Here is a 13884-nt window from a genome sequence, read left to right on the forward strand (position 1 = left end):
CCGCAATAGAGATTGGTATAGATTGTTGGAGCTCGTTTCTTCATGCCTTCATCTCCATTAAGCTTGTAGATGATCATGTGAGCAAGTCCCACTTCAAGAAATACGTTCTTGAACCAAGATTTCCAAAAATTGGAATCTTGATTTTCTTAAAACTTAAAATCTTCAAATTTTCCCATTTTAAACCAAGATTTGTTTTATTGATTTTCTAGAAATCAAGATTCAAAATCTTGATCTTTTTCAACTCTAAGGATGTCCGAACCCCATCTGAAGTTAAGCCTAGTCACAAGATCTTTTGGGACTGTCTAATGGGATGTAGAAGGCTAAGCACAACATGTGCTTGGGCAGAAAATTTGGCCCCATACACATATCAGGTAAGTTTTAAATGGCATATCTAAAATGTTGTTGTTACTATAATTTGAGGTATGTTAATGTTCATGAAATTTTTTGCATTTGTAAGTGAAATGAATTCAAGAGACAATGTTATGATTTGTGATATGTGCAAATGGTAAGAATGAGGTCTCAATTGAGGATGTATGATATGATACCACGTAAATTTTTGTTGTTAACATGCCTATTTGATGTAAATTTCAGCTTATAATGTTACCTGTTAGTATGCTATTAACTTAATGTATGTATAAGGTAATATTAGAATCTAGTAAAGCACCACTGAGCTTTAAGGAAAGCTCAACGTGTGGATTTACGTTGCATGCACAGGTTATAGAAGACCTAAGAGTGATCGTGTGTTGAGTAACATCAATGATTTGAGGTCTCGGTAGTTTTTCTTTATTTTTGTAAAGCCTTTATGCTATTTTTAATCTTAGCATGTATTTAGGCTTTATACTTGCATGTTTGAATGTTTAAATTTAGGAGATGGTGATATTTTATCTATTTGATATTTTGGGTTATGTTGATGATACATTTTGGAACATTCGAGGCAATTATTCTTTGATAGTATGTTGGTATTGTGATGAGATGCATACTTGCTAAAGTTATGTTCATTTATTTATATGGTTAAACTTTGTGTTGGTGGGTGTTTAAACTTGAATTTATATGTTCTGGTTATGATTCAATAGGTTATTCTTGCTAGAATACTTTTAGGGTTATGTCTAACATGTTTAAAGGCACTCAGAGAATAATTACATGACTTTAAGTATCTTTCTTTTCTTTTCTTTTCTTTTGTATTCAAGACAGGTTGAGCAAAATTGACTTGAACATACATTTTTGGGCATGTGTCTCAAGACATAGTTGGCTAAGTCTTGAAGCATGGAGTTATTATCTCGAGACAATTGGAGTTAATAGTTAAATATGGTTTCAGGGGTTACAAGTCCCAAGACATGGACCCCATTTCTTAAAACATTCAGCCCTATATAGAGACCTAGCTCTTAAATTTTGTATCTTGGGCTCTAATTCGATGTTTTAAGACCCATTTGGGCTCGGTTTTTATCCTAGATTATTTTTAATTGTTTAAATTATTGTATATCATGTTTAGAACTTAACTTCACATACAATTTGATTATATGAATAATCATTTGAATTGCTTCGGCAATGAATGTGGTGTTCTATACTTGATCATCTTCTGAATCAAGTGTAAAATGTTACAATCAAACACAAGATGAACGCAAATACAAGTTTCACGATAGTCACACTAGCAACAATAATTTCTAAACAAAATTCTAAATTTCTAATCAATATTCAAGAAATTCAAGATTATAAAGACAATAAAATCTTAATTTTTCAAGAATTTGTATTAATCAACCTCTAAAAGTTATTATTTAATCAAGATGTTAATAATTTCATACAAAATTAATATCCAAAAATTATCCAATAAATAAAAATTAAATATTACATAATAATCCTAGTTTTCACAAGAAAAAGTCACAATCTTGTTTTTTTTTTTAGAGATTAATCAATAAAGCTTAAAAGAAAAAGAAGAAATTTTATCAAATTAGGAAAATCCACTTGAAAGAATTGAAAGATTGATCACTAATCTTGTAGAAATTCTAGAAATAGAGAGAAATAGAGAAATTTGAGAGATAATAAATATTGAAAGAAAATAATAGGGGGTTTTGGATTTTAATGGGTGGGGAGGGATTAATTTATTTTTCTATAAATTAATTTGTTTTATAAAGTTAATTTTTTTTTCAAATTTTAATCAATAAAAGGAAAGAAAAAGAAGGAACCCTTATAAGTAATACTTAAATTAGAAGAATTAATCTTTATAGCTAGTATAGATATACTAGTATTTTACTCATCTTAGTATATGCAGTGTTGTATTTGTTTTAGACAAGACACCCAACATGCAACATTTGGATATTTGCTATACGTTTCCATGTTCATGATCCAAGTGGCAGCTGGATGCAATTATGAAGGGTTGTGTCTCACCTTTAAACAACAAAGCCTAAGCCAATGTGCCCCATATTGATTAAAAGAAACGAAGCAAATTGCCCCATACTATTAGCAATAAAGATTAGAAATTAGTTGTAGTAACATTCATACACGGGAAAATGACAAACTTCTTTCAATGACATTTTTTTTCCAATTTTTGGTCCTTGTGATACACTAGATTGCATCATATCAGTGAGATGATACAATATATCACGTCATGGATCAAAACAAAAAAATTTGCAAGTTCATAAACTAACGTGGATTAGAAAAAAGTCATCAAGTCATAGGCCAAAAAACTTCGCTTTGTAAAATAGAAAGGGTAAAAGAATTAAAAAGTTTATAAGTTTTTATACATTCACTACTATCTTCTTTTATCTCATTTTTCTTCCCTACCAAACACTCAATTTTCTTTTTTCCGCTTTCCCACTCCGTCCTATACTTCCACTTTTCCACTCAGTCAAACACTCTAAATGTAGCTTTTTTTTCCTTCGTGCATTCATACCCTAACTTTGATGCTATTTATTAGGAGTAACTTTTTAATACTATACATTTTCATAGGAATACTAATGCCTCAAAATCAAAATGTTTGCATTTTAAACATGCATGCAATGAGTAGAAAAGAAAGGACACATTATTGAAACAGAAGATAGCTTCTATCAAAGTTTCTGGAACTATTACATTATCTATAGAAGCAACTCTGGCAAAAAAAGACTAACCCAATCTTATCCTAATGCTGCACCTTAAATAACCGGAATTCATTCCTTCTACCCATAAAACAGAGACCCAAAAAAAAATCCTTCAACCCTACAAACACTATAAACTACATTAACTGTGAGTATTTGCTAGCCACGAACTAGGTCAATTATCAAATGTATGGCTAGCAGCTAGCTAGCTGTGAATGCAGCACCAGGACATCTAACAAGGCTGTGATAAAATACTAGCATTCAACCATATATTCCACATTGGAAAAGAACCAAACCTTGGCAATTACAATGCAATTGAAGTGACTTTCAGCTCATCGTCGCCGCTTTTTTCCAGACACCGAATCACTTCCATGTCCCTTGATCGAACTTGGTGATTTCCGCTTTGTACTTTCCACAAGCTTTGCTGAGTCAGTGGAGGTCTCTTTCATGCTTTCACTTTCTTCAACCTTGGATGAACCCAACTTTGACTTACCAGTACCATTAGTATTAGATTTAGCACCGCTTCTAACAGGCTTACCCTTAGAATTGGAGGAAACCCTGGGGGTTTCCTGCCTGGACTTGGACGTCTTTGAAGTGTCTTGCTTTGACTTTGTGGAAACTTTTGGTGTAACACTTCCATCATGCTTGGACTTGGTAGACTTCGGCGTGTCACCACCATCCTCATTCTTGGTTTTGTTGCCTGCTTTTGAAGCAGTGTCAACTGATTTACTGCCACTTTTGGTAATATGGTCTTTGGATTTGGTAACATTGTCACTGTCTGATTTACTAACACTCTTGGGGGCATCTTTGGATTTGCTATCCACTTTACCATCTTCCTTTGTCTTGCGAAAAGACTTTGCTGCAACACCCTTGGATTTTCCACTTGAAGTTCCTTCACCCCTGGCCATCCAAATATTAAGATTTTCAAAAATCAGAGAAAGAATCATATAAAAAATTCCGTTTGAAAGAATTAAGTAACCTTTTTGGCGAAGCATCCATCTTAGTTTTCTTGCTAGGCGGTTCAGCTGTTTTTGCTTTCTTTTTTTGAGGCCTGTCAATGGAAATCAAAACAAGGGAGAAAAAGGTCAGCCTAGACAATAATACGAATACATAAGGAGACCAGAGAACCCAAAACAATCCAAAAAGAAAATGCAAAGCTATACCAAATATAATAATCCCTAAACCTAAAGTAAAATCCAAAACTAGCATAAAATTAGCATTGCTAAAGAATGGAGGACGCATTAACTTAAATTGCACAAAATAACCAAGTTTCATCATGCAAGGCCAAAATAAATAATCACCAAAGGAATCACTTACATTTCAGATGAACCAGCACGGCTTGGATGGTCAGCTGCTTCTTCCTGTTCCGTAAGTATTAGCAACCTAGAATATGAATCAAATAAAAGCTAAATTATCTATAAATTAGAGCACTACCCACCTCATCTTTTCCAGACTCGTCTTCAATCACCTCCCACTTTTCTCTCTTAAGATTTAAAATTTCTTGATCACCATCATCATAATTCACCTATAGACAAATGAAAATGATCAAATCTGAAACACATTTTAGCAATGAATAGTTACAGAAGACAAAACCTCTCAAAAGAGGTAACTTCTATCCTATTTGATGCATCACCTTGTGTTTCTTCTTAACTGCATCATACGAATGAATAACACCTTCATAGAACCTGCAAAAGAATAGCATATATAAGGGGATAACTACATATATAAGCAAGAAACTAGAAATGAGCACGGATACAAATGCCCGCACATGCATAACATATTGGAGAAGAGAAAACAACTAAAATTACATGGTTTCCATTTCAGAGTATCACTTCCACAAAGCTTGTAAAATATAAAACAAGGATATACAGAACTATTATACTCACGCATGGTCTTTGGGCCACCAGACCTTCACCTTCAGACCAACCAAATTCTCACCATATTCCGTAGAACCAGATGCCTAACAAAGAATCAATAAAAAAAATCAAGTGTCTCCAGAAGACAGATATGAAATATCACAGCTTCAACTTTGTTCAGATTGTAGCTTGTATGGACAGTCAAATAAAAGGTTTACAATATTTCATGCAAAGTTAATTGAGCTTATATCCTCCAAAACTTTTCCATAGAGCAAGACAAGATAATTAGCCATGGTTGCAAGAAACAAAAAAAAAAAAAGCAAATAGAAAAGTCAGCATCCACACATATGCAATACTAGTGCACCAGAAGCATTGATTCAGTGCATGCTACTAGGGAGGAATAAAAACAGCATTGCAGGATGACTGCTCCAAGAAACCCACAACAAACTTGAAACTTGTGGAAATATCAAAAGCCTCTTAAAAGATAAATGACCTCAAAGAAAATATATAAGCTGCGTTGTTGCTACATAGGCATTATTTTGAAAGGGGGAAACACTTTAGAAACAAATAAAGGAAGAGGTCCTTAAAAGTAAGGGAGGCTAGTAACACAAAAGATAGAAAGTAGATCAAAAGGAAAAAGAAAACACTAGAAAGGTTAGCTAAAAATAAATGCTTAGAATGGACACTGGAGAATCTCTTTGAGAGTTGAAACCCATAAGGATCATCACAAAGACTGCCTATAATACCAACTTTATTTAAAATCCAACCAACCAAAACTATGATATACCACCACAAAACCTCATCTTGAAAGATGCACAAAGACAAGTACAAGTAAAAATTAAATGCTACCTCAACACTCTTTCACCTAGAAACACTTACTTTTTCTTTGTTTGCGGTATACTTTCTCTTAGTACTTGTCTTAGAATTCTCCTCCATGTGAGAATCATGTTTGTTTGGTTTCACAGACTTCGGAGAAGCAACCACTTCCTAAACAAATAACAAGACAATAATGATACCCTAAATTGAAGGAACTATAATATCTAAATATATAAAAAGTGAAGCTTCAAATAAACAATCTTGATAGAATAGTTAAACTAGAACTTAAAAGCCAAAAACTAAGCACCTCATTGTCATTCATGGTTGAGGTTTTTGTTCCATCTTTCTCAGGAACTTTCCCCCGAGCTCGCTTTTTCTTATCCTCCAGCTGCCTTGACGAGGGTTCATCTAAATTATTATTGCTAGAACTTACCTTCTTTGAGGATTGTGTCCTTGATTTTGCCTCTAAACCACTTGCACTGCCACTTTCTTTCTTAGATTCGTCTACATCAACAGCAGCATTAACCTTGCTGGAAATCACAGTAGCAACCTTTTTCCCTGATTGTTTACTTGCTTTTACTTCTGAATCACTCATCCCTTCAGATCCCTTCTTAGGGACGTCATCAACAGAAGGTGTGGTCTCTTCACTCAAGCTCTCTTTCCTTTCTGGCTGTGCAGCCTTTTTGGAATGACCCTCATCAGGAATAGTCTTTGACTGTGCAGCCTTTTTGGATTGACTCTCATCAGGTATACTTTTTGGCTGTGCAGCCTTTTCAGATCGACTCCCATCAGGTATACTCTTTGGCTGAGCAGCCTTTTCAGAATGACTCTCATCAGGTATAGACCCACTTGGTGTTGGGGAAGCAACAACAGCAGAGTCATCCTCAGTTGGTTTTGGTGCGGAAGATTGAGCATCTGTCTCTCGTTTATTTTCAGAGGATACAGCCCCATCAACAGACATATTGTCACGCAATGAACCAGCATCATCTTTGCTGTCATTTTTAAGGTCCAGTGATGTCTCAGTTTCCTTCTCATCAACATGAAAGTTGTCAGAAGGTTTTGTTGATTTTGAATCAGATTTCTTCCCCGTTTCCAGGGTACTTTCCTCTGACCTAGAATCTGAATTGACTATTTTCTCAGCTTCCAATCTATCAGGTTCAGCAACAGTTGATGTATCATCATTCTTGGACTTATCACAAAGATGGTCATCCTCTTGCTTCTTTACGGTGCTTGCATCAGCCAATAAGTTGTCTTCAGCAGTTTGCACCCTGCCATTGCTAACAACTGACTTGGGAGATTTTTCATTTGCAAGACCTTGTCCGGTAGAAACTGCTTCTTCAGGAATTTCTTTATCCTCCTGGAAGAGAATTTGAGGATTTATGACTACTTTGAAGCAGTAAATTCTAACAAAAAAGTGCTAGAATCCACACACACAGAGAAACGCATAAAACATTGACAATTACCAACAAAAATAGGAAACAGAATGTGTCTGGGCTACCTTGTCCAAAGGTGACTCTGCTGGTTTGCTCTCATCATCCTACAGAAGATTCACCCAAAAAATTAAGGAGAATAAATCAGTTATAACTTCAATCAAGACATAACAGATTTTATTAAGCATAAATCAGTTGTAACTTCAATGAAGAAGGCATAACAGATTTTATAAGCCAACGACACAAGGCAAATACTTTTCTTGGTTTGAAGCATGTTTTGAACAAAAGAACTGAAAACACACATGCAAAGAGCAATAGCAAAGCTTAAAACAAATTAAATAAAAAGCTTTAAACCTTATGTAATCATGTTGCACATAATCTATCTACAAATGATGCAGAGTAGAAATATGTACAGAACCACAGCACAAAGTAACTCAATAATTGCCCTCAGAACTAAAAGGGCTTTACGGAATTATATCAAGAATTAAACAAGTTGCTTACCACATGTTTTTCAGCAACAGTATCACTTTGATCCACAGCACCAGGTGACACTTGACATATAGAAGCAACTACACTACTATAATCATCAAAAGAAATGCCAAAGTTCTCTACAGCCTGCGTTAGGTAAGGTTTCAGCTTTGATGCACAGTTCTCAAGCACTCTCTCCGCCAACCTCCGAGCAACAGGAAGAACTTCCTGAGAGGAAATAGAAGACCTAGGAGTAAAACAAGATAGCATAAGAAAAGTAAAAAGTAGCGACTCATGTAACAACATACCTCATTATCCCTCTTTACACTAACTAAAATTGGAGAGAGCAACTCCACAGGGATGTCCTCACTTTCTTCCAATACAAGGGTCATAATAGTCGCCATTGATGTAAAGACAATCTCTGAATGATGATCCCTTGAAAAACAAAAGAACAAAGAAAATAATGGTATAGAATGCAGGCCCTACGTATCCGACTATGCCACTTCTATGTTCTTGTAATCATAATCCACTCTAGTAAAATAGCTAACATCATGATGAATATTAGAGGAAGATGGCAAATTTTTGGATTGAGAAACAAGCCTCCAGTAAACAGAAAAGCAACCAGTTTTGGATTGAGAAACAAGCCTCCAGTAAACAGAAAAGCAACCAGACAAAGCCTTTTATGAAAAAGTAAATAATCCGAAAAGCTCTCATAAGGGAAGGGAGACAGATATTCTAAAAATAGCACTCTGACTTTGTTAATAATGAATCGATCTGTAAATTACTGCCTTCCCACTTTCTACCAAATCTAGCATAAGCACCTATTTCATAAAACCTTCAAGTGCCAGAAACGCAAGGATCATAATCTCTATTTTCAAACACCAATATAGCAGTCTATCAAACCCATAATTAAAAGCACCATTGCTCATCAACTTAATATAAGAACCAGTTTCAGCAATAACATAGATTCAAGCCATGGAAGCCCAAGGCAAAGAACTAAAAGAAGATTTCAACAGCAATAATCTCATAAAAATTTGAAAACTTACAAATTAGACAGAAGATAGGAGACAAGAGCTGAAGATTTACGTTGATGAACAAATGGTAACAAGAGAATGAACTCTCCAATCAAGCAGTTAGTTTTTACCTTATTTCCTTGAGGAAATGCTGGAACATCTCAATGATTAATGCATCGCATTCAAGATCCAACATCACCACACATGACCTGACTTTGGCAACAGTTTCAAGGATTGAGATCCTCTTAATGAATGAGCGGCTGGACTTGTCAGACAAATGTTCAAATGATGATACAATTAGTTGAAAGATCTCCTGCATACATATTAATAGGAATCAACACTTTGAATGCAGAAAAAGATTTTAAAATGATCATTTGCAAAAGCATTCAGAAACAATGACTTCAAATACCCTCATTTGGTCATCATCATAAGGAGCCTCTGGTGCAGTTATCCTTGTTATCTCGCTCACACAAGCCGCAACTGCAACTTTGACATCATTGTCAGGGTGTCTCAAAAGTTGCTCGGCCACCAAGGCTCTGAGTGATGGAGAGAGCGCATTTTGCATTGCTTGGCTTGGTGATTGTTCCACCCTTGAAAGACAACTTTCAACTTGCTAGAATTGCAGAGGACAGAGAAGTGTAAACATTCATCATTGACATAAAAAGCATCCACTAACATGCACTAGCGTAAGGTAGAACACAAAGGATATTAAACTATTAGAGTACCTAAAATATTAAGACAATCAGTCAGTTGTAGCATGATTCACTAACATGCACTAGTGTAAGGTAGAGCACAAAGGATATTAAACTATTAGAGCACCAAAAATATTAAGACAATCAGTCAGTTGTAGCATGATTCACTAGTCACAAAACATCCATACATCAATAAGGCTCAATGAAAAGAAACAGACTTTAAACAAAATATAGCTGCAATATTACACTTCGTGATGAATATAACTACACTAAAGAAGTATCACCTAATCAAATAGGGAGACAAAAACAGAAGATTTGAAAATAAACCAAAGACATATTTACATGTCTGCACCTCCATAACTAGTTTGTAGTTCTGCTAAGACATAACCTCATATCACTAAAGAATCATCATATACAGAAATTGATACATGGTCTTGCAGAAACTTACTCAAGAACAATTGTAAAACCCTAACAAACACTATACCTAATGAGATAGATCAAAAGAGGCATAGATCCTAAACAAACAATCTACCTAAGGATAATTTGCCTCTTTTTTTGCAGGTCCTCTTCAAAGTTTTTCTTCCTTGGAATCATGAATGCATGTGACCTTGTCTAAACAATGTATGGCACCAAAGTTTTTTCTGATTATCAGAATCCCAAAGTCTGCTTTAATGATGTTATCATTTGCAATTCTTTTAAGGGGCTGCATGTGTGATGGGGAGGGGAGGGCGGACAGACAATATATTTGCAACAAAGAATGTTCTGATTAATATCCATGTTTTATACAATGAAAACATAATCTAGCAAGCCCAGCAAACTCTTTCCTTAATAGGAAGGTTTTCGCACAATACCTACGTGTGCTTTCCATATTAGCTTTCATCGCTTTCAATGCCATCTCAAGTGGGTAAAAAAAATTTAACCTTGGTTGTAAAATTATAGTAACCAAACATAGCTAGTGCTTAATTAACTAAGAAATCGAGGATAAAATTTATTGTAATGGTTTCTCGGATTTCACAAAATTTAAGGCAGGTATGGGATTCCCTTTATGCCACATATAGACAAGAAAAGCGCGCGCGAGCACTTATTTTTGAATTTGAAAGAAACACAAAAGTTCAAAGGATTTTCATCATTTACTACTGTATAGAATTTGCATTCAAATAAATTTAACATGCTAGTATTCAAAATCTAGCACAGCAAACCCGTTAATGATATCAGTCATTTAGCAAATTTGCAAACATACACATCAATATATCTACACCAAAAAAAAAAGAACAGAGAAATCAAAAACAGTTTCCCAAGTTCAAAACGGTAATGCCAGAAGCAAAATTAAATAAGTGAAAACATGCAAAAGAAGAAAACTTTAGAACAAGAGGTAAAAGCAGATCACAATGGAGAAAAAGAACTAACTTTAATAGCAGATATTTAAAAGATATCACACCGAAGATAAAATTCAAACCGCATGCATAATGAAATCACATAAATCAAAGTCTAATAATTAAAAAAACGAGCGAAGTATAAAACGTAATTAAAGCCTGAAGAAAAACAGTAATTAGGGCATACGTCGAGGAGAGGAATGAGCTCATCAACTGATGAAGGTGGTTCAACGAGCATGTTCCCAGCCTCCATTAATTGTAACTCCAGCTCTTTATCTGATGCCGCCATAGCCTTTTTTTTTTTTAAGAACAAAAATAATTATGTACCTAAATATACAGAAACAGATCCTTTAAAAAAAATCTAAAACCTAAGGCCTCGATTTCACACCATTCTGGAAACCTAAAAGAAACTCACGCGAAATAACACCAAACTATAAAGATTAAAGAGAGAAAAAGTGCATACACTCGAGCGAAAGTTAGGGTTTTTTCGTGCGAAAAATAGAGAAAGTGATGAGTGAGTTTTTTTTTTTTTTTTTTTGAAATACTGTTTTAAAAATTATATTAAAAATATGTTTTACTTTTTTTCTGTAGGTGTGTGTGGGCTTTAAAAGGAAAATACAGCAAAGCTTTGCTCGGATTACGCCGTGGTTATGAAATGGAGTTAAATTACGGGCTTTAAGTCCACCGTTGGATTCTTAGGATGTGGACCTATTTGTGTTTATTTGACGGCTCGATTTTGTTGTTACCTTATTAGCTTTCCATTTATTATACTGAATTTGAAATTACGTTTTTGTAAACAAAAAATTGTAATTTTCGAAAGACAAAGATAATTAGTTTTTACAAATAAAACTCATTATTAAACTTCAAAATATTAAATAGCAGATAAAAAATAAAATAAACATTCATGTAAAAATATATATACCTAATAGAATTAATTCCAAAATTAAATAAAATTCATTCCAAAATTAAACTAAATTAAAAATATAAAAAAATTATTGTAATTAATAACGGTTCTTAATCTAATTTTAATATTATAAAGATGATGAAGTGTGTTAGAACCCATCCGAATAAGGATGTATGGTAAGTTAGAAGGCTGCTTGAGGAGTAAACCCATTAACAACCAATCGGAAGGACATTCATATGTTTCACCTATTGCAACCATTCTGACAAGTATGAATCGTCTGATGTTCAGGCCATCGAACTTTCATTAGGAACATGATGTTGTTGGTCATCAAATATTACGTGGGTTCAATTTATAACACCTCCTAATCTCAAACCGTCGCCGGGACAGAGTTACGAAGTATTACCAGACGTATTAGACAACTTATAAATAATTTACAAATAAAATAACATTCATAGCATAATTTAATTACTAAATCCCTATATCGAACTCTCAAAGTCTAAAACATACATTTAAGTGAAACGGCATTCGTTTAAATATTCCAAATTTTTATTTTTATTTTTACTTTTTTATTTTTTTTATTTTTATTTTTTTGAAATGAATAAACTTTTTCATTATAATTCTTAAACTTGCAATACTAATATTTTAAACCATTTATATTCAAAACATAATAACCTTTATACACATCCTAAGTACATGTCACATTACCAAAAGAAAATATACATCACCAAAAGTTTGCTGAAGTCGGGTCTGGCTTTGGATGCTGGTTCAGTACTTGATTTCTACAACCTGCGCACAGAAACAACCGTACGCTAAGTATGCATATACTCAGTGGTATCACTATAATTCAGTTTATAATTAAATACATTAAATCACACACATACTTTTACATTACAATTATCATCACTTAATGAACAATTCAATCTTTCATATTATCATTCAATTATATATATATACCATTCTTATTTCTTTATTTCAATTCTCCACTTTCACATGGGACATATCATTCAAATTTAGTTTTATCAGTAGATTTATTTCATTTATCCCTATTAACTTGACTCGAACTCGGCGGATACACGGATTCCAACCAACACACCAATACGGCACAATGTGCCTTAACGGTACACAATATCTAATAAGTAATCAGTAACGGTAGCAGCAGCAGTAACAGTAACAATAACAGTATTCAACACACAAAGTGCTGAATCTGTAACAGTAACGGTAACAGTATTCGACACACAAAGTGTCGAATCGGTAACAGTAACAGTAACAATAGTCGGCACATAAGTGCCTGATCAGTAAGCCGGCAAAAACCCGTACTCTTCCATATCCTATGGCATGCCAACTATATCCGACTAGCCCGACTAGTTAATAGGGTATTTAAATCATTTTTCAGTATAATTTCCATTTCGATTCAATATTAATTATAATTTATTATTTTTATCAATTTTCACAGTAATACAGTAATTCACTTCATTAGAAATTTTACAGTTCAATGCAATATACGTAACATTATTCAGTAATTTCACAGTTCAATTCGGTATTCAAAACAATATTCAGAATCCAATAATTCAGTTCAGTATCAATCTCAATTTTAATACCCAATCACAAATTTTATTATTTCATTAAATACTTACCTTAAAATACTTACCACATATTCATATTAAATTAAACATATATTAATTATAAAGCTTGAGTTATAGTGATACAAACTAGAATTCTCTTCAGATTTAATCCTCAACGATCTTTCCTTTTCCTTTTTGGGCCGATGCTTCAGGCTCGATATTAGCTACGAACAATTAAAATAATTTCACAATTATTAGCATAACACAATTTAAATGCTGAAATTTTTATCTAACTTTTACTTTAATTCCACTTTAATCCCAACTAAACCTATATATTTTTCTTTCTCAATTCATACCTTTTTACTACTCAATTTCTTACCAAACTCACATCTAGCTACTTAATTTTTATCATATTTTCATAATTTCGAATTTATTTCAATTTAATCCCTAAAACTCAAAACTTATAGCTTAGTTTACAATTCAATCCTTTATTCAATTCTAATCAAATTTTCTATCAAATAATCCCCCAATTCCATCATTTGTTCAACATAAACCCTACTCAAAAATCTATTAACTTTCAAATTTTCAACTTAAATTCAAGAGTATTTCACTCTAAAATTCCAAAAACATCAAATTTATAAGAAAATGACTTGATTAAACTTACCAATTAAACTTCAAGCTTTAAAACCTTAATTTTCCCTT

At 33.5% G+C, this 13884-nt stretch overlaps 1 protein-coding gene across 2 annotated transcripts; it reads right to left on the reverse strand.

The window, feature by feature from the left end:
* Positions 1-3019: 3019 nt before the first annotated feature.
* On the reverse strand, positions 3020-11292 carry LOC107961680 (uncharacterized). Of its 2 annotated transcripts, XM_016897758.2 has the most exons (15): positions 11180-11292; positions 10904-11043; positions 9061-9264; positions 8783-8964; positions 7947-8073; positions 7672-7866; positions 7239-7277; positions 6048-7097; positions 5804-5911; positions 4955-5028; positions 4702-4753; positions 4507-4593; positions 4386-4429; positions 4048-4119; positions 3020-3968 (listed from the first exon to the last, which is right to left on the reverse strand). In XM_016897758.2, exons 2-15 carry the CDS (start codon positions 11003-11005, stop codon positions 3401-3403), a joined length of 2904 nt encoding a protein of 967 aa, XP_016753247.2. In that variant the 5' UTR covers positions 11006-11043; positions 11180-11292; the 3' UTR covers positions 3020-3400. The 2 variants fall into 2 exon arrangements, with proteins under 2 accessions (XP_016753247.2, XP_040971688.1); XM_041115754.1 differs by having other exon boundaries at positions 10904-11292.
* Positions 11293-13884: the final 2592 nt, after the last annotated feature.

This window comes from Gossypium hirsutum, chromosome A06 (genome assembly GCF_007990345.1).
Source record: "Gossypium hirsutum isolate 1008001.06 chromosome A06, Gossypium_hirsutum_v2.1, whole genome shotgun sequence".
NCBI lineage: Eukaryota > Viridiplantae > Streptophyta > Magnoliopsida > Malvales > Malvaceae > Gossypium > Gossypium hirsutum.